Here is a 23,522-nt window from a genome sequence, read left to right on the forward strand (position 1 = left end):
CTGTGATATTTCAATCATGTAGAAGTCCATCTAATCATTTAATTTTGAGTTTATTTATATATAGAGTGAGGAATTTTTTTTAATAAATTACTTATCTTATTCATTGCAAATCAATGCTAGCTAAAGCAGAAGACCAGAAACCGAAGTTATACTTTCTCTGGTCCAGTAGGAAAAGCATTCCATTGCATTGCTTTTTGCATTTTATGCATTCATTTTTGCTTTTATTCATGGGTTACTTCTATATATAAGCATAAGAGCCAGTTTTAGAGTGGCATGTCACCATTGTTTCAGTCTGTTGATTTACAAATAGAACTACATTATATTATATTTAATCATTTATGAAATCACTGGTTATAAATACAAAACAGACACAAATTGCTAATAAACAAAAGAAAATAAAAATTAGCAATGTGTCATGGTGGTGCCCTGGCTCAATGGCACTTTGTAGCCAAGTGCTAATGCATGAAAGAGAGCTTTAATTGGGCCTAGTAAATCCAGGAAATTAGAAAATAATTCTTGTAATATTGTACAGTATCTTTCAAGGATCAAAATATATGTTGTCCAATCTTTGGATTCCATAATCCTATCTACATTTTCTGATTTGCCTGTTACTCTATAATAGCTTTGGTATTTGTTATTTCCAAGACTACCTTTACATGTGATGGCTTTAATATCACCTCAAAAGCATTTTTCCCATCAAAGATGTCTAATTGTAAGTTGGCATGGTTGACATGCACAGATTTGAAAAAAACATGCATAGGCAAGCCTTTGCCAACTTACCTAAAGTTAGATGTGTGATTCAGCAGCAAGTTTTGTTTTTCTACACTAGCAATTAGATATATTTGCATACAGGTTTATGTTGATTCAAATGTAATTAGCACAAGTGGTCCAATGTGATTCAACCCCTTCCTTTTACTGTTAATATAAGTAAAGAAGTCTTTGCTGCATTCTTTGTCAGAGACTTCTCATAATCTGCCTTAGCTTCAATAATTCAGACACAGCTTGGGTTTGTTAAGGGAAAGTCTTGTCTGACAAATTTTATTTGATATTGTGATGTGGATTTATTAGATATTATGATATAAGGACATGGAAGAGTCCAAATGGATTAACAACTAATGAAATCGACTTCATCCTCACTAACAGAAGATATATTGTGAATGATGTTACTGTCCTGAATAAGGTAAATGTTGGAAGTGATCACAGAATGGTAAGATGTACACTTGATATAGATGTAAGAAAGGAAAGGAAAAAACTGACTCGAGTAAACGATACAAAGGTCTTTGAGATAACAGAAGAGGAGAAAAAGCAGTATGTACTGGAACTTAAGAACAAGTTTGAGCTTCTGCAGACTGCTCAGGACCAAGATATCGATGAGGAATATTACAACTTTCTGAAAGTGATAAAGTCCAATAAACCTATAGGGAAAAAGAAATCCAAAGAAGAAAAAATTAGTCAAGAAACACTTGTTATGATGAACCGAAGGTGAAAAATGAAGAGCAAGATAAACACTGACAAGGAAAAAATTGAGTATACTGAGTTATGCAAAGCCATTAGAAAGAGACTCAGAGAGGACTTAAAAAGATTTAACACAAGAAAAGTAGAACAAGCATTAAGGGAAAACAAAGGATTTAAATCAGTAGCCATGAGCAGTAATACAGAAAGACAAATGATACTGAAACTGAAGAATAGCGATGGTGTACTTATAAACAGCAGAGAAAGCATAATCCAAATAGCAGAAGACTACTATAGAGAATTATACAAGGAGCGAGGGAATGATGCCAGCAGTGGGGAAGATGGATTGCAAATTAGCAACACATGCGACATACCCAATATTCTTCCTGATGAGGCAGAACATGCATTGAAGAAAATGAAGAATCAGAAAGCCCCGGGGGAAGATGAAGTTACTGTAGAGTTGTTAAAATTGGGAGGAAGAGACATAACACAAAAACTGGCAAGGCTCTTCACAAAGTGCATTAGAAAAGGTGTGACGCCTAAGCAGTGGAATAATGCAATCATAGTTTTGCTGCATAAGAAAGGAGATAAATTGGAAATTATAGACTAATTAGCTTGTTACCCCATATCTACAAGTTGTTCACAAGGGTCATTACTAACAGATTAGAAAGAATACTTGATGAAAATCAACCGAAAGAGCAAGCTGGCTTTAGGACAGGATTCTCAACTATGGATCACCTTCACATAATATCACAGCTAATGGAGAAAGCAAATGAATATAAAACACCATTATGCCTGGAATTTGTGGATTATGAAAAGGCATTTGACTCCATACAGCATAAGGCAATGTTTTAGGCACTGGAAAGACAAGGCATTGATACCCCACATATTATGATTTTGAAGAAAATATATGAGAATGCTACCTCCTTTATTAGACTAAACAAAGACAGTAGGAAATTTAAAATCGAGAAAGGAGTTCAACAAGGAGACACAATATCTCCGAAGCTGTTTACTGCTGCCCTTGAGGAAGCTTTCAGAAGATTAGACTGGTCACAGAATGGAGTCAATGTGAACGGAGAGTACCTAAACCATTTACGATTTGCAGATGACATTGTGGTCATAAGCCACGATCCCAAAGAATTAGAGGAAAATCTTAAATCAGTTATGCACAGTTAGTAAGGATTTTGGACTGAAGATGAATATGGCTAAAACAAAAGTAATGATGAACAAGTATGCCACAGAAAGGGAAATAATGATTGAAGGAGCAGTAATTGAAAAGGTGGAGTCATATACTTATCTGGGACAAGTCATTAGCTGTAATAATGATAAATGGCTGGAAGTCAAGAGAGAAGAATAAATTTTGGATGGATAGCATTCAGGAAATATAGTCACATACTGAAGAGCAATATTCCAGTTTGTCTGAAACGTAAAATAATGAACCAATGTATACTCTCCACCATGATTTATGGAAACGAAACTTGGGCACTCACCAAAAGAATGGAAGATAAGCTGAGAATTACACAACGAAGAATGGAACGAATTATATTGGGAATCAGACTGTTAGATAAGAAGAGAAACACATAGATTAGGCAGCAAACTTAAGTAAAGGACCTTCTTATCAAAACTAATATGGTCTTGGGCAGGACATGATAGCTCGAAGACATGATGACAGATGGACTAAGAAAATAACAGAATGGTACCCAAGAGGAGCTAGAAGAAAACCTGGAAGACAAAGGCGGAGATGGATAGATGAAATTCATGAGTTTGTGGGTAGTAAATGGATGGCCAGTACTCAAAACAGAAGGAACTGGAAAGTTGCTGGAGAGGCCTTCATCCTGCAGTGGATTGAAAATGGCTGATGATGATGATATAAGTATATAAATTAAAAGCAAACGACCAAACCTTCCATGACAAGCGCATAACACATACTGAACAGGGATTAGTGAGAAACATCCACGCTCGGGATTTTGTCACCCCTCTCCCCACACCTACTGAACGCCGTTTTGACCGGGAAAGATAATTTTAGCCACGCCCATGTTTTTTTATGATGTAAAATATTCACGGCGCTTTAAAATTCACATTTTTTTAGGTTTAATTTTTTATATTAAATCAGCAATCGCGAATACGCGAAACCGCGAATACAGATACCGCGAATAGCGGGGGTTTACTGTACTGCTTATAGGTAGAAGTAACCACAGGGAAACATACCAACTGTGTGGTACTACACTTAGGGTGGTAGAAAATGAAAAAAAAAAAAAAAAAAAACTGGGAGTAATTTGCAGTCAGATCTGATCTTTTCTGAGCAGTGGAGACAGGGTGATAGAGCAGGTCATTTGGTATTAATGATATACAGAAATTTTGCTAGCAGGGAATAGGAGGTGATTATCCCTTTGTATAAGGCAATGGTCAGGTCACGCCTTGAGTACTGCAGACAGGTCTGCAGGCCTCATTTTAGAAAGCATGTAGAGTTCTAGAACAGAGTTGGATGTAGAGTCGCTAGAACAGAGAAGGGCAACAAAATTGGTGAGAGGAACGAAAGGGTGGTCTTACGAAGAAAGGCTTAAGTTCTGCAAATTGCTGCATTTGAAGACCTGGCACCTGCGAGGTGATCTGATTGAGGTATATAAAGCCTTGAATTGGTTGAGCAGGCTCAATTCTGATGGGATTATTCCTCTTGCCCAGATTACGAACCTCAGGGGAAATAAATTCAAATTGAGGAAAGACAGGTGTAGAATAAATGTGTGGAAATTTGCCTATAGCCAACGAGTAGTTGATCGCTGTAACAAACTTCTGTCATTGTGGAAGTTGATAGGTTAAATAAATTCAAGGAGGAACTGAACAAATGTTTAGAGGGAATGGATGCGTGAAATGGTTTTTTTTTTTTTTTTTTTTCGGCTGATGCTACATAAGCTTGCTTCCTTGCGTCACATGCCTCTACTTCTATCTCCTTTGTGACTTGATTACAGCCTAATTTGTATCTAACAACTAATTTATGTATTTAAGTAAATCCAACGTCAGTACATTGTGATCACTGACACCCAGTAGGTCTTTTACCTGCAGATTCCTATGAAGAATTGCTGCGATAATTCATAAGAAATTGAGCAAAAATTTTTTAATTAAAAAAAAAGCAAAAAAAAAACTAGGAATTTATTTTGGTTCAAATAGATCCAAGCAGAACAACAGGAGTAATAAAAATGGCATCACAAGAATAGGGTTGAAAGTCAGATGAGAAAATTTCATCTGTCAGCTATCTTATTGTATCCAATTTTGGCTTACAGAATCTGAAATTCTGTGGAATTTAGATCCTAAAGTTAATGAAATTGAATTAAGCAATATATAAATACAAAAAATAGTATTTTACATTTATGTATATCAGTGAGTTTTTTAAATATATTTTTAAACATTCTTCTTTTGACAATAATATTACTTTAGTGATGGGCATTCAAGTCAAAATAGGAGTGAATATTTAAAACATGTATATTCATACATGTTTTGCTTTTTTCAGAACTTTGTAATGTAATAAAGTAAAATGTCCATGAAGCCCACCCCTATTGTAAACTCATTACAAGGAGTCCACTTGTTTCGGAAACTAACTCAAGAATGAGTTAATATTCAGCTAGATAATTTTTCTGGTATCTTTCATAATTTCATGTAATTTAATTTAAGAATAGCCCTTTACAGATAATACAGGGTGGTTATAAATTCCCTGTTTGCTTTGACAAAAGAAAGAAACAGTCTGTCTACCGGCTATCATGTTCCAAATATCAAGATAATTCATTCAGACCTACCTACTTTTAGATCCACTTCAACTGCTACTGTTGTACTTCTGATTGTAAAATTTCAAGTTACGATTTATGGTCTTAAATGCACTGATATGATGGTTCAAGTGGTGATTAACCTGGTTTTGTATATTTATTTTTGTAAAACTTGTTCTTTACTTTAAACCTATGAACTATAGCACTTCTTGAACTTGTATTCATAATAAAAGTATTCATTGTATGCAAACCAGCAAACAATTGTCGATCATGTTCTAGGAACAAGTTAGAAAAAAAATAAAATAAATAAAATAGTGGGAATAGACAGGACATTATAACTAATTCTGTATTTGCAAATTTTGTTTGACTTATAAGACTTATAAAATTATAGATGTTATATTATTAAAATAATAAAAGTATTCATTATAAATATTGCTATTTAAATATAACATTAGTATAAAAATTGCTAACTTGTATTTGAAATACGGTCTGAGAACGTAAGATTTTTTAAATACAGAATGATGCACTTAGAATTATTAATTAGATTTCTAACGTATAGGTTTGTGTTATAGCATCATGTTTATACGTAGCCAACTACTAGGTAGTTACAAAATTGGCATAATTTAATTATATCTCATATTATGAATGCCTTCACAACAAGTTGCCATGGTATTGCACTACGTCGAATAAGTAATGCTTCCCCAGTGGAGAAGACTACTGTTAGTTATTCTTGGCGGATACCACCACCCAGACAGCACTGTTTCAGAGCTTATTGGTTCTTCATCAGTGGGTGGGCAGGTACCCTAGTGTTGCAGTGAAGTATTGTGAAGGAATTTACAATATGAGATATACTTAAATAATGCCAATTTTGTAACTACATATTATTTGTCTACGTAAAACATGATGCTGTAGCACAAACCTATACATTAGTTAACTTATTCATAATCTGAGGCTATTGCCCTAAACAAATTATGTAATTTTCAGTTATTGTACACCATCAGGCATCTCTCATATTGTGGAGTTATACTTCACAACTAGGTTGTTATCATTTCAACACCAGGGTACCTGCCCCCACCGATGCAGAGCCAATAAGTTCTGAAATGTTGACATCTGGGTGGTGGTATCTGCCAAGAATAAGTAACAGTAGTGTTCTCTTAGAGAAGCGTTACTTATTTGAGGTAGTGCAATACGATGACAACTCGTTCTGAAGGCATTTGCAATATGAGCTATACTTAAATTATGCCAATTTTGTAACTACCTAGTGGTTGGCTTCATATAAACATGATGCTGTAGCACAAACTTCTACGTTAATTAACTTCTTCATAACCTTCATAACCCTTAAACAAATTATTTAATTAGATTTCTTAAAAATGGAGATATGTGGCAGTATTGATAATTTGATTCTCTATAAAGAAATGAACTAGAAATTGAAATTGTACATTTATTCCAAATAGTAAATATTCTCCCATGACTTTTTGCACAGTTATATTGTTTTGTTATGCACTTGTTATATTATTTTTCCTGGTGCATCATGGCCTAAGTTTGATAGCACCAGGAAACCTAATTTTCCTGGTGCTGTCAAAATAAAAAAAAAAAAAAAATAAATAAAAAAACCAACTCAATAGCATCTTTCCTTCCCTTTTTTTAGATCAGTCAAAAAAAAAAAAAAAGAAAGAAATCTGAATCTTGTCCTGCATTTCCACTATCTGTCAGCGCAGTGATGTCATTATCAAACTAAAAATTTATGCCCTTTCTAGAATTTTTTTTTTTTTTTGACTTGGCGTGCACACACACACACGATTTGATCATTATCCATGTACTATCTCAGAAAAATGATAGAGTTTATTTGAAGTGTTTTTCTGGAATAACCATCAATCTTGTGGCTTCTACTCACGGGGTTTATATGATTATAGAAAAGTTTCCATAGGACCTTGCACTTATGGTGTTGTAGCAATTCTGAATTTTAGAACGCTGTGAACTACTTGTTCATTTCAGGATTGCAAAATTTGTTGAATCATTCTCATGCCTATAAACAATAATGAAAACGTTCCTATAAAATTTATCTCAGTTTTTGAGGCCAGTTCAATGATCAGAAAGAAGCAACTTGTGCACTTTATTGAAGGTTTTCTGGATTTGTAACAGAAATGAAGTTACCTGACCTTTCATTACCTTTAATAGCAAAATCTCATCCCTTTTTAAATGGACACATGGATAATTTATTTTTTGAATATCAACAACAAGCTCTTATTGTTTTAACATTTATTTTTGAATTATTTTGGCATGTAATCTGTAAAAAGAGATATTTTATCTAGCTCTGCAGTTAATCTTTTGGGATTCTTGAATTTGCGAATTTGCATCACTGTTTCTAATATCACCTGAAAACAAGTATTATGTAATTTTTATGTAATTTTCAATTACTGTACACCCTCAAGCATCTCTCATATTGTGGAGTTATAATTTGCAACTGGGTTGTTATCATTGCAATGCCAGAGTACCTGCTTCCACCGATGAAGAGCCAATAAGTTCTGAAATTGACATCTGGCTGGTGGTATCTGCCAAGAATAAGTAACAGTAGTCTTCTCTTAGAGAAGCGTTACTTATTTACAGTACAGGTCACTGTTGAAAAAAAAGCCGTGAATTAGGGTTGAATTTGAAAGTGTCTGTAATTCTGCCCAGACACGATAGGAGGGAGTATATGATGAGAGCCTTGTCTATCAATTCGGCCCTGGAAAGATTGTGCAAGGCTCAAGGGGTAGAATTTTTTTTCAGCTTGGTCTGTACTTGTTAACAGGAGAGACTGCTTCTACAGGGATGGGATACACTTAAATAGAAAAGGTGCAAGAATATTTACTGATGCTATCGAGGCAGTGTTAGGTGGGTCGGAAAACTGCTAGATTGGGGGGGATACAAGGACTAATAGATTAACAATAGCTACTGGGAGAGGTGAAAGTGATTCTTGCACTGCTTCTATTGGAATGAGAAGCAGCCTGGAAAACAAGATGCAGGGTATTTCAGAGACTGCTGGGAGTCATTGCGGTACAAGTAAACGCATGGGTTGTGTCAGGGTAGCTAAGAATAGGAACAGGTGCAAGTATACTTGCATGTACACCAATGCTAGGAGTTTGGTAAATAAATTTGACGAATTTGAGGTATTGCTCAGAACATCAAAGGCAGATATTGTTGGGATATCAGAGACGTGGTGTCACACAGATATAAGGAATGGAGAACTGGAAATTGGGAAGTACAATGTGTATAGGAAAGATAGACAGGATAGGAAGGGAGGAGGGGTTATGCTATTAGTTAAGAAACATAAAATCCAATGAAATGAAGGCCAGTCGACATTGCAGTGTTCAGTCAGTTTGGTATAACATAAGCATTGTGAAATCAAAATTGAGAGTAGGAGTGTATTATAGGCCTAATGACTCTGATGAGTATAATAATGAACTGGACAGGGAAATAGAGTGGGCCAGTAAATCACAGAGTCTTATAATGGGGGATTTTAATTTTCCAGATATTTACTGGAATTTGTGGGTTGGTCACTAACACACTAGCAAGGCTTTTGTGGATTTATTGGATCATTGTTTTCTACATCAGCATGTTCGGGAGGCAACTTGGAGGGAGTAATACTCTTGATCTGATTATCAGTAGTGATTCTTCATGCATTAAGAATCTGCAGATAAAGGAACCATTAGGTGGCAGTGATCACAGTGTGCTGAAGTGGGATTTACTCAAAGAGAACTACCATCGGGGTAAAGGGAAGGGTTTTTGCTTTCGTAAAGGTGACTAGGGTGACATTTAAATACTGTCTGAGACAGTATTTAAATTCTATATGGTGGGACCAACTAATGATGTTACCAACAGCAAATTCAAAATGGGAACCATTCAATGAATTTATCTTGGAAGCTACTAGGCTTTACATACCAACTAAGAAATATTGTTCAAGTTTTAGGCCTAAATGGATGTCACATGAACTAATGAGACATATGGCAGAGAAGAAAAATGCATGAGATACATATAAATTAATGGGTGACATGGAAGCCAACGATAGATATAAGCTGGTCTTTAACCAAGTCACAAAGGAGATTAGGAAAGCAAAGGCAGATTATGATAATTCCTTGGCAAAGGATGCAAAGAAAAACAAAGAGTTCTTTACCTATGTAAACTCTAGAAGGAAAGGGATGAATCAGATTGGTCCACTGGATATTGATGGTTCAACTGTTGATGATACTGCTCAAGTCGCTAAGAAACTAAATGAGTATTTTGCATCTACATTCACCAATGAGGAATTATTCAGGGAGGGGAATGCCAGAGGTGAGTTAAACTCTGGCAGTGAGCTAGTTGATTTTGTAATAACTGAGAGGAAAGTGGAGGAGAAATTGTTGAAGATAAACATAAAAAAGGCACCCGGGGTGGACGGGATCTATCCAGTTATATTAAAGGAGGCAGCAAAGGAAGTAAGCAAACCCTTAGCCATAATTATGAGCGCTTCTTTGAACTCAGGGTAGGTACCCAATGGACTGGAGATGTGCAAATGTGACCCCAATTCACTAAGGAGGATCAAAGGGCAACACAAGTAATTATAGACCTGTTAGTTTAACTTCTGTTCCGGGTAAACTAATGGAGGCACTGGTTAAAGAAGCACTGCAGGATCATTTAGACAAGACTTCAATTAAAGCTCGGACACAGCATGGTTTTGTTAAGGGAAAGTCTTGCCTGACCAATTTAATTGGATACTATGATGCGGTCACAAAGGAACTGGATGCAGGGAATAACTTTGATATCATATATTTGGATCTTAGAAAGGCTTTTGATACTGTTGCACATGGAAGACTGCTGCACAAATTGGAGTAGTGTTTATCCATAGCAAATTGCTGCTGTGGATAAAGGGATGGTTGAGTGGGAGAAGACAGAGAGTGGTAATCAATGGACACTGCTCATCGTGGACTAATCTTATTAGTGGGGTCCCTGAGGGTTCAGTGTTAGGTCCACTGTTGTTTTCTGTATTTATAAATGATATTGATGATGGTATATCAAGCTATCAAGCTTAATGTCCAAGTTTGCAGTTGATACGAAGGTTGGCAGGGTTGTTAAGGACACTAATGACAGTACGCTACAACAGGATCTACAAAAGTTGAGCTGATGGGCTTAGAGGTGGAAAATGAAGTTTAACATTGACAAATGTTAAGTACTACATATGGGAAGCAATAACTCCAGTGAAGTATCAACTCTGTGAGACTACACTGACAGTGGTAGAGAATGAAAAGGACCTGGGGGTAATTGTGCAGGCAGATATGAAGTTTTCTGAGCAGTGCAGACGGTCTGCAAGAGTAGCTCATAGTGTCTTGTCAATGATATACAGGAATGTTTCTAGCAGCGATATGGAGGTGATTATCCCCTTGTATAAGGCAATGGTCAGGCCATACCTTGAGTACTGTATACAGGTCTGGAGGCCTCATTTTAAGAAGGATGTAGAGCTGTTGGAACGAGTACAGAGAAGGGCAACAAGGTTAGTGAATGGAACAAAGGGTTGCTCATATGAAGAAAGGCTTAAATTTTGCAAATTACAGTGTCTGGAGACTAGGCACCAGTGAGGTGATCTGATAGAGGTGTATAAACCTTGAATGGTTTGATCATGCTCAATGCTGATGGGATTTTTGCTCTTGCTCAGAATAATCACCTGAGAGGGCATAAATTGAAATTGAGGAAAGACAGATGTGCGGAAGTTCGCCTTTAGCCAGTGGGTAGTTGGTTGGTGGAACAGACTTCATCCTTTGTTGTGGAAGTCGGTAGCCTAAATAAATTTAAGGCTGAGCTGGACAGGTATTTGGAAAGAATGGAGGTCTGAAATGAGAGCAGGTGTTTTTTTTTTTTGTTTTTTTTTTGCCTGATGTTGCACAAGCTTGCTTTCTTGCTCCATATGCCTCTACTAATGCTAAAAAGTAATAATGATTAATATATTACCATATTTGTTATTTATTACCTATGTTCTCCCTGACAGTATAGTGATTTTAGTATTAATAATGGCCGCATGGTACAAGAAAGCCTGTGGCTTATGCTGCACCAGCCAAGGGAAACCCCCCCCCCCCCCGAATAAAACAATGATAAAAAAAATAAATAAGTAATAATAAATAAATAAATAAATTATTAATAAAAGAAAAGAAAATTAAACCTATCATCCTATGCGCTTCCCTCACCCGAAGGTACTATCCAAATGACCTTTGAATTTCCCAAACTGTCATCCTCTACCACCCATGTAGGAAACTTATTTCAGTAATTTATAACTCGCTGGCTAAAATAAAATTTCCTGCAGTCCAATCTAAACATTTCCCCCCGTAACTTGAATTTTTGTCCCCTAGTTCTAGCATCATTTATAATCTTGAAAATTTTGTCCTCATTCATTTTACTGATGCCTATCAGAGCCTTAAACACCTCAATCAAATGTCTTCTAAGGTGACTAGTTCCCAAACTCTGCAACCCACATATTCAAAGTCTTTCTTCATAAGGACGCCCTTTTGCCGATCTCACCAGGCGAGCTACACATCTTTGCACCCTTTCAAGAAGTTTGATGTCTTTCTTTAGGTGCGGTCTCCATACTTGAACACAGTATTCCAAGTGTGGTGTAACAAAAGCCTTATATAATGGGATTATCACATCCTTATCTCTACTTGTAAAAGTTTGATAAGACACCATGGGCCTTCCTTGCAACCTGTTTACAATGCTCAGAGAATTTCATGTCTGGCCGTATCGTAACACCCAAGTCCCTTTCCTCCAGTACTGGGTTTAGTTGAATTCCACCAAGCGAATAAGTTATTTTGGGATTACTATTTCCCAGGTGTAATACCTTACACTTCGTTGGATTAAAGCATAGCTGCCATTTTTCTGACCATTCCTGAAGTCTATCTAGGTCTCTCTGAAGAAGCTCAGCTTGAGAGTGATCATTAACTACTCTACCAATTTTAACATCATCTGCAAATTTAGACATCACGCCCTCTATCCCTTCATCGATGTCGTTTATGAAAAATAAAAACAACAGTGGTCCTTATACTGATCCTTGGGGAACCCCACTTCTTACATCAACCCAATCTGAGGAACAGCCATTTATCACAACCCTCTGCCTCCTGCCCTGAACCCATCCTGCTATCCATCCAAGGATTTTCCCAGTGATTCCAACCTGTTCCAGCTTATAAAGCAACCACTCATGTGGGACTGAGTCAAAAGCTTTGCTAAAATCTAAATAAACAATGTCGAAAATATTCCCTAAATCCAGCTCATGACCCTTTCAAAATAGTGAACCAGATTTGTTAAACATGATTTTCCCTTTACAAAACCATGCTGAGTATCCTTAAGAATTTCAATTCAATCTAAATGATTTTGAAATACACCCTTGAGCATTGCCTCATTGATTTTCCCTACTACTGAAGTCAGACTGACAGGTCGATAATTTCCCACTTCACTCTTAGAGCCACCCTTATGTATGGGAGAGACATTGGCACTTTTCCAATCCAAGGGAATCTCCCCAGAGTCTAGTGATGCTCTCACAATTAGCCTCAATGGTTCAGTGCACTCACTTGCCGTGTCCCTTAAGATTATAGGGTATATTCCCTCAACTCCAGGAGCCTTACTGACTTGTAGGCTCGAAAGTTTTTTTATTAAATAATCTTGCAAAATTTCAATATCATTAATTACATATTTTTCAACTTTGCTCCCACAATTTCCCATTGACACAAAAGGTTTTTCATTTGTAAATATCGATGCAAAATAACTGTTGAGTTCGTTTGCAACGGCAGCTGGTGTATTTAATACTATCCCCATTCCCCTACATAAAGGTCCGATCTGGTTTGTCCTGCTCTTCTTGGCATTTATATATGTGAAGAATTCCTTATCCCCCCCTCTTTGCTCTGTTTGCTAGTGATTTCTCATAAACTGCCTTTGCCTGTCGAACCTTTTCTGTGGCTCTATTACAGATCATCTTGTAGCTGTTATAAGTTTCGATACTTTTTATTCAGTACTTCAATATTTTGCCACTTATCACCTATTTAGAGAGTCCTGGGTTTGAATCTCATTGGAGACTGGAGGAATTCTTAAAAGACCTGTTCAGTCAAGGCTGAAATTAGCCAGTCTAAGAGTGATATCCATCCCCATGAGATATTCTGGTTTTTTTTTTTTTTTTTTTTCAGCCTTTACAAATGGGAATCAGTCCACAAATAGACATTATTTATACAGGCATTACATACACACACTGCAGTATGGCCTAATGAGCTGTACAGTATAAGTAATAATAATAACATATTATATACACTCATGAGCCAAAACATTAGACCACCCCTCTCTCCACACGTGAACACTTCTCACAGCACCTAAGAGTGATGACATGGGTGGAGCCTGTCAGTTCACTGGGGAAAGGGAATGAGTTGCAGTGCTAGGAAGGCAGAGGTTTGCATCTTAGCAATCTCAGGCATTGCCAACTGTTCAAGGGTTGCCACAGTGAAGGTGTTGCAGGAATGGTCTGAGGACGGACACAACCACCCAACATGCTGGAACGGGTAGACCACCACTGATTGACAGTTGAGGTGAATGGCATTTGGCATGTGCTGTCCAGGACTACAGATGGCTCATGATCCATCAATTAATGGCAGACTGCAACCAGGCTGCACAAAGAAATGTTTCTGAGCACACACCATCCAGTGGATGCTTTTGTGGGTAGCCTGTGGAGTAGGCAACCTGTTCATGTGCCCATGTTGACCAGCCTCCATCATCACTACACCTGCAGTGAGCACCATTCCTGGACATTAGGCAACTTGAAAAGAGTGGCCTGGTCTGATGAAACAAGATTCCAGCTGCATCATACCGACGGACAGGTGTGTATTTGATGGTCAAAAGGTGAACAGCTGCAACCAGACTGCACGATTGGATAAAACAGGGCGTCGTTGGTTGAGTATAATGGTTTCGGGGATGTTTTCATGGACATCATTGGGTCTCCTCATTGATATCAAATGCACCCTCACTGCTAGACCTTACCTCGGCATTGTTTTGTACATTTTGCCCTACATGGTTACTATGTATCTAGATGGCACTGGATTCTTTCAGCCAGACAATGCCCTGTGTCACAAGGCCCAGGTTGTTCAGGAATAGTTCCAAGGATTGTGCCAGAGCATTTCATTTGCTCTCCTGGGTGCAACGTAATCCTATTGAATATTTATGGGATGCAGTTCATGTGAGTTCTTCGTTCCGTTTCTCAACTCTGGGACATTCTTCTGCCCATCTGGATCAGGATACCTGAGGACACCTTCTGAGGTCTTGTGGAGTTGATACCATGTCAGTGCAAGTAGTTATCGTGGTGAAAGGTGGCCCAATATGTTATTAAGTAGATGGCCGTAATATTTTGGCATTTGAATGTATAATATATGTGGTTATAATATGTTATAAGAATTTAATGGAACAAGCAAAAGTATACTAGACTTAATTGTCTTCCTCCCACCCATAAATAAAATATAAAAAGCCTTATTTATGTTGAAAATTTAAAACTTATCTGATGTAATTCTTTTTAAATATGATTTGGTAACTTTTTTTCTCTCCATTTTTCTATTGTTCAGAACCAATTTGAAGTATATCAACTCTCTTGGCCGTTCAATTTTAAACCTGAGCCGTTTAGTACCAGATGGATTACTTGTTTTTTTCCCATCTTATTCTGTTTTAAAGACTAATGTAAATCATTGGGAAGAATCTGGTATATGGCAGACTTTATCAGGTGTAAAGCCTGTTTTTACTGAGCCTCAACGAAAGGATGCATTTCGTGAAAGTATAGAACAGTACTATAACAAAATCACAGAACCAGAATCCCGAGGAGCCTCACTGCTGGCTGTATGTCGTGGAAAGGTAACTACATACTACTGTTATAAATTCATTTTATGAAGGTTTGTGATTTCTTATTTATAATTTCAAAAGTTGTGCAAGGCATTGCAATTTCAGTTTGCAGTTAGAATTGGGATTCGTTATTGTAAACATATTTGTTTTTCTGGTGATCATGGAGTATAATTTTTATAATTAATGATTTTATTTATTGATATATTGATAATAAATTTTAAAACTTCTCTTATAAGTTAGCATTTCTAATGTAAGTGAACCCAATTTCGGCGAAGTCTGGGCGGTCTGTGACAGCCAAATCCTCTGCTTGCACATTCACGATGGTGGGACTGTTAGTAATCCTGGGTATAACCTCATGCACAAGTACACTGTGGGTGGCCACCCAGGTGTGAACCAACGTAAGCAGGGGTCGAGGTGTGGCACCCACACCACATGGAGGAATGCTGCCCTCTGTGTTACCAGGCAATACTAGTTGGCAAACCACCTAGTATTGCCTGATGCAATGTTGTTGTTGTTGTTGTTTGGTTTTTAGGAGGCTAAAAACCAAACTTTGGGGGGGGGCATTGTCGAGGCCACGTTATGCCAAGAATCTGGGTATATTCTTACCATGTGTACGCCAGATCCAAAAATTTCACTCTTGCCATTTCCTTTCTTCCAAACAGCTGTTCACTCTGTACAAATCATAAATCTGCTCTACCGTGAATGTTGTTCCCACATTAGCATTAGTATTAGCATTAGCATTAGTAGAGGCATTTGATGCAAGAAAGCAAGCTTATGCAGCATCAGCCAAAAAAAAAAAAAAAAAAAACCCACTTCCACTTCACCCCTCTGTTCGTTCAAAATACCTGTCCAGCTGAGCCTTAAACTTATTTAGGCTATCAACCTTCACTACAAGGGATGGAAGTCTGTTCCACCAACCAACCACCCGCTGGCTAAAGGCAAATTTCCGCACGTCTATCCTACATGTCTTTCCTCAATTTGAATTTATGCCCTCTCAGGTGATTTTTCTGAGCTAGAGGAAGAATCCCATCAGCATTGAGCATGCTTAAACCATTCAAGGCTTTATACACCTCTATCAGATCACCTAGCTGGTGCCTAGTCTCCAGACACTGTAATTTGCAAAACTTAAGCCTTTCTTTGTAAGAGCACCCCTTTGTTCCATTCACTAATCTTGTTGCCCTTCTCTGTACTCGTTCCAGCAGCTCTACATCCTTCTTGAAATGAGGCCTCCAGACCTGTATACAGTACTCTAGGTGTGGCCTGACCATTGCCTTATACAATGGAATAATCACCTCCTTATCCCTGCTGGAAAAATTCCTGTATATCATTGACAATACTCCATGAGCTACTCTTACAGCCCGTCTGCACTGCTCAGAGAACTTCATATCTGCCTGCACAACCACTCCCAAGTCCCTTTCATTCTCTACCACTGTCAGTGTAGTACCACAGAGTTGATACGTTGCTCTGGGGTTGCTGTTTCCCATGTGTAGTACTTTACATTTGTCAATGTTAAACTTCATTTGCCACCTCTCAGCCCCTCTGCTCAACCTTTCCAGATCCTGTTGCAGCAGCATAGTGTCAGTAGTGTGCTTGACAACCCTGCCTACCTTTGTATCGTCTGCAAACTTGGACATTAAGCTTGATATACCATCATCAATATCATTTATAAATACAGAAAACAATAATGGACCCAACACTGAGCCCTGAGGGACTCCACTAATAACATTAGTCCACGATGAGCAGTGTCCATTGATTACCACTCTCTGTCTTCTCCCCCTCAACCACCCCTTTATCCATAGTAGCAATTTGCCTCCAATGTCACACTGCTCCAATTTGTGTAGCAGATGTGCAACAGTATCAAAAGCCTTTCTAAGATCCAAGTATATAATATCAAAGTTATTCCCTGCATCCAGTTCTTTTGTGACTCCATCATAGTATCCAATCAAATTGGTCAGGCAAGACTTCCCCTTAACAAAACTATGCTGTGTCTGAGCTATAACTGAAGTCTTGTCTAAATGATCCTGCAGTGCTTCTTTAACCAGTGCCTCCATTAATTTTCCTGGAACAGAAGTTAAGCTCACAGGTCTATAATTACTTGTGTCAGCCTTTGATCCTCCTTTGTGAATTGGGGTCTCATTTGCACATTTCCAGTCTAGGGGGTACCTCCCCTGAGTCCAAGGAAGCTCTCATAATTATGGCTAAGGGTTTGCTTACTTCCTTTGCTGCGTCCTTTAATATAACTGGATAGATCCCATCCACCCTGGGTGCCTTTCTTGTGTTTATCTTCAACAGTTTCTCCTCCACTTTACTCCCAGTTATTTCAAGATTCTGTAGCTTACAGCTAGAGTTGAATACACCTCTGGCATTCCCCTCGCTGAATAACTCCTCATGTGTGAATGTCGATGCAAAATATTCATTTAGTTTGTTAGCTACCTGAGCAGGATCATCAACAGTTGACCCATCAATATCAAGTGGACCAATCTGATTCATCCCCTTCCTTCTAGAGTTTACATAAGTAAAGAACTCTTTGCTGTTTTTCTTTGCATTCCTTGCCAAGGACATCTTGGGCAGTGCCCCGAAAACCTCTCTCAGGCTTATCGATTCCATTCAGAAGAAGGTAATTAGGTTAATTAATGACTCATCTCTAACAGAGTCTGCACTCTCTGTCTCATAGACTTTCTGTTTCTGCTGCATGCCTTTTCTACAGATACATCCATGGAACTGTTCTTCTGAATTGGCTTCTATAATTCCCACTCTCTCTCTCTCTCTCAAAACAGTCCGAACACGTGCTGCCAACATCCATTTACTGTCCAACTTCAAACTCACGGAACCAACTTTTCATCTTTCTCGTTTATTCATTCAACTGCCGTTTTATGGAACAATCTTCCTTCATATGTATTTCCTGAAAATTACAGCCTACAGAAGTTCAAGTCAAATGTCAACAAATATCTTCTTTTGTCTTCCACAGTCTTTATCCACAGTTTCACATAATATCTTTTTATATTGTATATTAACCTATATGGGAAATTTATTATACATTTAAAAATCTGAGACACTGCCAGAAATTATTTTGAAGCTTACTGAATTCTTGTGAGCTGGTGAATGGCTTTTGTAGCAAACATGTGTTGAACTGAATGAATTTCTACACACACAGCACACGTGTCTGTGCAGAAATGCTCAATGTAGAGATAACAGGCAGAGTGTAGGGACATCCTGAAGTAATGTAACATTCATACATATGACCCAACTAGATGGTAGATGTCTCATAAACTGGTGCAACACCACCAATTAGCATTAGCATTAGTAGAGGCATTTGATGCAAGAAAGCAAGCTTATGCAACATCAGCCAAAAAAAAAAAAAATTAAATAAATAAATAAATAAAAAAAATAAAATAAATAATTATAAATAAAAAGTAACCACTTCCATTTCACCCCTCTGTTCGTTCGAAATACCTGTCCAGCTGAGCCTTAAACTTATTTAGGCTATCAACTTCCACAAGGAATGGAAGTCTATTCCACCAACCAACCACCTGCTGGCTAAAGGCAAATTTCCTCATGTCTATCCTATATCTGTCTTTTCTCAATTTGAATTTATGCCCTCTCAGGTGATTATTCTGAGCAAGAATAAGAATCCCATCAGTGTTGAGCATGCTCAAAACCATTCAAGGCTTTATACACCTCTATCAGATCACCTCGCCGGTGCCTAGTCTCCAGACACTGTAATTTGCAAAACTTAAGCCTTTCTCTGTAAGAGCACCCCTTTGTTGCCCTTCTCTGTAAGAGCACCCCTTTGTTGCCCTTCTCTGTACTCGTTCCAGCATCTCTACATCCTTCTTGAAATGAGGCCTCCAGACCTGTATACAGTACTCTAGGTGTGGTCTGACGATTGCCTTATACAAGGGAATAATCACCTCCTTATCCCTGCTAGAAAAATTCCTATATATCATCGACAATACACCATGCGCTACTCTTGCAGCCTGTCTGAACTGCTCAGAAAACTTCATATCTGCCTGGACAACCACCCCCAGGTCCCTTTCATTCTCTGCCACTGTCAGTATAGTACCACAGAGTTGATACGTTGCTCTGGGGTTGCTGTTTCCCATATGCAGTACTTTACATTTGTCAATGTTAAACTTCATTTGCCACCTCTCAGCCCCTCTGCTCAACCTTTCCAGATCCTGTTGCAGTAGCATAGTGTCAGTAGTGTCCTTGACAACCCTGCCAACCTTCGTATCGTCTGCAAACTTGGATATTAAGCTTGATATACCATCATCAATATCATTTATAAATACAGAAATCAATAATGGACCCAATACTGAACCCTGAGGGACTCCACTAATAACATTAGTCCACGATGAGCAGTGTCCATTGATTATCACTCTGTCTTCTCCCCCTCAACCACCCCCTTTATCCATAGCAGCAATTCACCTCCAATGTCACACTGCTCCAATTTGTGTAGCAGTCTTCCATGTGCAACAGTATCAAAAGCCTTTCTAAGATCCAAGTATATAATATCAAAGTTATTCCCTGCATCCAGTTCTTTTGTGACTGCATCATAGTATCCAATCAAATTGGTCAGGCAAGACCTGCCCTTAACAAAACCATGCTGCGTCTGAGCTATAACTGAATTCTTGTCTAGATGATCCTGCAGTGCTTCTTTAACCAGTGCCTCCATTAATTTTCCAGGAACAGAAGTTAAACTAACAGATCTATAATTACATGTGTCACCCTTTGATCCTCCTTTGTGAATTGGGGTCACATTTGCACATCTCCAGTCCATGAGTACTTCCCCTGAGTCCAAGGAAGCTCTCATAATTATTGCTAAGGGTTTGCTTACTTCCTTTGCTGCCTCCTTTAATATAACTGGATAGATCCCATCCACCCCAGGTGCCTTTCGTGTATTTATCTTCAACAATTTCTCCTCCACTTTACTCTCATTTATTACAAGATTCTCTAGCTTACTGCCAGAGTTGAATACACCTCTGGCATTCCCCTCGCTGAATAACTCCTCATGTGTGAATGTCGATGCAAAATATTCATTCAGTTTGTTAGCTACCTGAGCAGGATTATCAACAGTTGACCCATCGATATCAAGTGGACCAATCTGATTCATCCCGTTCCTTCTAGAGTTTACATAAGTAAAGAACTCTTTGCTGTTTTTCTTTGCATCCCTTGCCAAAGATTTCTCATAATCTGCCTTCGCCTGCCTAACCTCCTTTGTAACTTGGTTACAGATCAACTTGTATCTATCATAGGCTTCTGTGATACGTGTTAATTTGTATGTATCCCATGCATTTTTCTTCTCTGCCATATGTCTCATTAGTTCATCTGACATCCACTTACGCCTAAACCTTGAACAATATTTCTTAGTTGGTATGTAAAGCCTAGTAGCTTCCAAGATAAGTTCTTTGAATGCTTCCCATTTTGAATTTGCTGTTGGTAACATCATCATTTGGTCCCACTGTATAGAATTTAAATACTGTCTCAGTCCATCGTAGTCGCCTTTACGAAAGCAATAACTCTTCCCTTTACCCCTAATGGTAGTTACCTCTTTGAGTAAATCCCACTCAGCACGGCGCCTCCGTAGCCAGGTGGGAAGGAGCAGCAGTGCGTAGCACACTCTTCTTGATTAGACCGGGGTTCGAGCCCATCACCACCAAATACGGAGGATGCGGTAAGGTCAAGGAATGACCACCGCATATTCTCGGAGCAATATGGCCTTAGTTGCTAATGCTCCTAAAAACCAAACAACCACTTCAGCACACTGTGATCACTGCCACCTAGTGGTTCATTTACCTGCAGATTCTTAATGCATGAAGAATCACTACTGATAATCAAATCAAGAGTATTACTCCCTCTAGTTGCCTCCCGAACATGCTGATGTAGAAAACAATCATCCAATAAATCCACAAAAGCCTTGCTAGTGTGTGAGTGACCAGCCCTCAAATTCTAGTCAACATCTGGGAAATTAAAATCCCCCATTATAAGACTCTCTGATTTACTGGCCCACTCTATTTCCCCGTACAGTTTCTTATTATACTCATAAGAGTCATTAGGCCTATAGCACACTCCTACTCTCAATTTTGATCTCCCAATGCTTATGGCACACAAATCTGACTCGACACTGCACTGTCCAGCAATGTCGACTGGCTTCACTTCCTTGGATTTTATTTATTTCTTAACTAAAGCATAACCCCTCCTCCCTTCCTACCCTGTCTATACTTTCTGTAGACATTGTACTCCCCAAATTCCAGTTCTGCATTCCTTATATCTGTGTTACACCACGTCTCTGAAATCCCCACAATATCTGCCTTTGACGTTTTGAGCAATACCTCAAATTCATCAAATTTATTTACTAAACTCCTAGCATTGGTGTACACGCAAGTATACATGCACCTGTTCTTTTTCTTAGCTACCCTAACACAACCTATGTGTTTATTTGTATCCCAGTGATTCCCAGCAGTCTCTGAAATATCCTGCATCTTATTTTCCAGGCTGCGGCTCATTCCAATAGAAACAGTGCAAGAAACACTTTCACCTCTGCCAGTGGCTACTGTTAATCTATTAATTCTTGTATCCCCCCAAACTAGCAATTTTCCGACCCACCTAACACTGCCTTGATAGCATCAGTAAATATTCTTGCACCCTTTCTATTTAAGTGTATCCCATCCCTGTAGAAGCAGTCTCTCCTGTTAACAAGTACAGACCAGGCTGAAAAAAATTCTACCCCTTGAGCCTTGCACAATCTTTCCAGGGCCGAATTGATCGACAGGGCTCTCATCATATACTCCCTCCTATCGTGTCTGGGCAGAATTGCAGACACTTTCAAATTCAACCCTAATTCACGGCTTTTTTTCAACAGTGACCTGTACTTGTTAAGTAATTCTGCGGGTCTCCTACTCTTAATATCATTAGTGCCAACGTGTACAACTATATTACCTTTTGTGCCCTTAAAAGATGATATCCGCTCTACAACATCATCAACCTTTGCCCCTGGCAGACATACCCTGGTCCTGTTCCACCTATTCTTTTTACAAAGCATGTTTCCCGTTTCCCTGACAATAGAGTCACCAACAACTACTAGTTCCTTTGGGACCAGTGCATTCTGCCTTGGGGGCTGCCGCTGTGTTGCGTGATGACTAAGTGCAAGCTCTGGCATTGGTGTGGGCAGCTGAGAGCTTGATGGGCCCCCTCACTTTTAATCCTTCGAGGCCATCCACCCTGTCCTTCAAGCTCTCATATAGGCCCATAACAATACTGAGTTGTCGAAATCGTTGAGAGTCATACCACCACTTTGCTTATTGGAGGCTTGAAGTGATGAAACCTGTGTTTTCTTCAGAGGAAAGCTCCAGGAAAACTCCATCTCTTCTATCATACAGTATGATTGATGTCTTTTGATGTTATGATGGACATCATGATGAATTACACTCTTCCTTACATTTCAAGAGTATAGCTCTAAAATGGTGTTTGCAGGCTGGCCATTAGATAGTCAACAGGACTGAGCCTATTGGTAACTGTCTAGGAGGCATGCAGATCAGCTAGTGTATAATCTCGCTGCCTTTACTCTGCCATATAGCAAATGGAAGGGGTCTGAGTAGTGTATGTGGGGCCATTATTGGGGCCCTGTTATGTCAAGGAGCTGGATATACTCTTGCTGTGTGTATGACATATCTAAAAGTTTCATTACTTTATACAATGTGTTTCCCCCCCAGCTTTTCTTTACTACCGAAGACATCACAAATGGTCATCTGCGAAAAGATGTAAACATCCCAAACACTTTCTTGTTCATTTCACAAATATATTTGGTCTTAGTTCCAAGCTTAGTGAAGTTCACTTCCAGTTTCAGTTTGCCAAGCCCAACTTACTTTTTCTGACAGAATCCCAATTATCAGTGGATTCAACCGCTGCTCATTTCAGTCGGGCTAATTATTCACTTTGTAAGTCCTTTCACTTCAAAAGTTGTGTATGCGTCTGCTCTAATATTCCCTATCAGAGAACAGTAATTTGGAATCTCCTATTTTTGATCTTCTATGGCTTAAAATCTCTTTACCCCATTCTATCAAATTCATCTATTTTTTCTAATGATCTCTCAGTTCTGCTAAACATTTGGAACTCTTTGATTTGCTCTCTTTAAAGCTTGATTTTCTCCAGTCTAACTTTCCTAACAGTAAGATAATTTTCCTTGGTTATTTTAATGTTCACTAGTTTAACTGGCTACAAGTTTTTAGTTAATTGTTGAGATTCAGTGGTGTTTGCAACTACTAATGACCTCACCCAGATTGGTCATTTACCTTCCAGAATACCAGACAATCCTAACCATACACCCAGTGCACTTGATCTTTTCTCCTGAACAACTGGTCCAATTACACATTTGAGCTGAGTTGTCCTCTAGGTGCCTCAAGTCACAACTTTGTGGTGGTCTCTTCTCCAATAGTTGTTCTCTCATGGCCA

At 38.5% G+C, this 23,522-nt stretch overlaps 1 protein-coding gene across 1 annotated transcript in view; it reads left to right on the forward strand.

The window, feature by feature from the left end:
* The window catches only part of LOC150081711 (regulator of telomere elongation helicase 1 homolog), a 281,392-nt gene that overhangs the window by 126,383 nt on the left and 131,487 nt on the right, over nucleotides 1–23,522 (forward strand). Inside the window, exon 10 of the mRNA XM_090380292.1 lies at nucleotides 14,801–15,083. Coding sequence (XP_090236418.1) covers nucleotides 14,801–15,083 — 283 coding nt within the window. The remainder of the gene's footprint in view (nucleotides 1–14,800; nucleotides 15,084–23,522) is intronic.

The sequence above is a fragment of the Mastigoproctus giganteus genome, chromosome 8 (assembly GCF_048544385.1).
Source record: "Mastigoproctus giganteus isolate SK-2022 chromosome 8, ASM4854438v1, whole genome shotgun sequence".
Taxonomy (NCBI): domain Eukaryota; kingdom Metazoa; phylum Arthropoda; class Arachnida; order Uropygi; family Thelyphonidae; genus Mastigoproctus; species Mastigoproctus giganteus.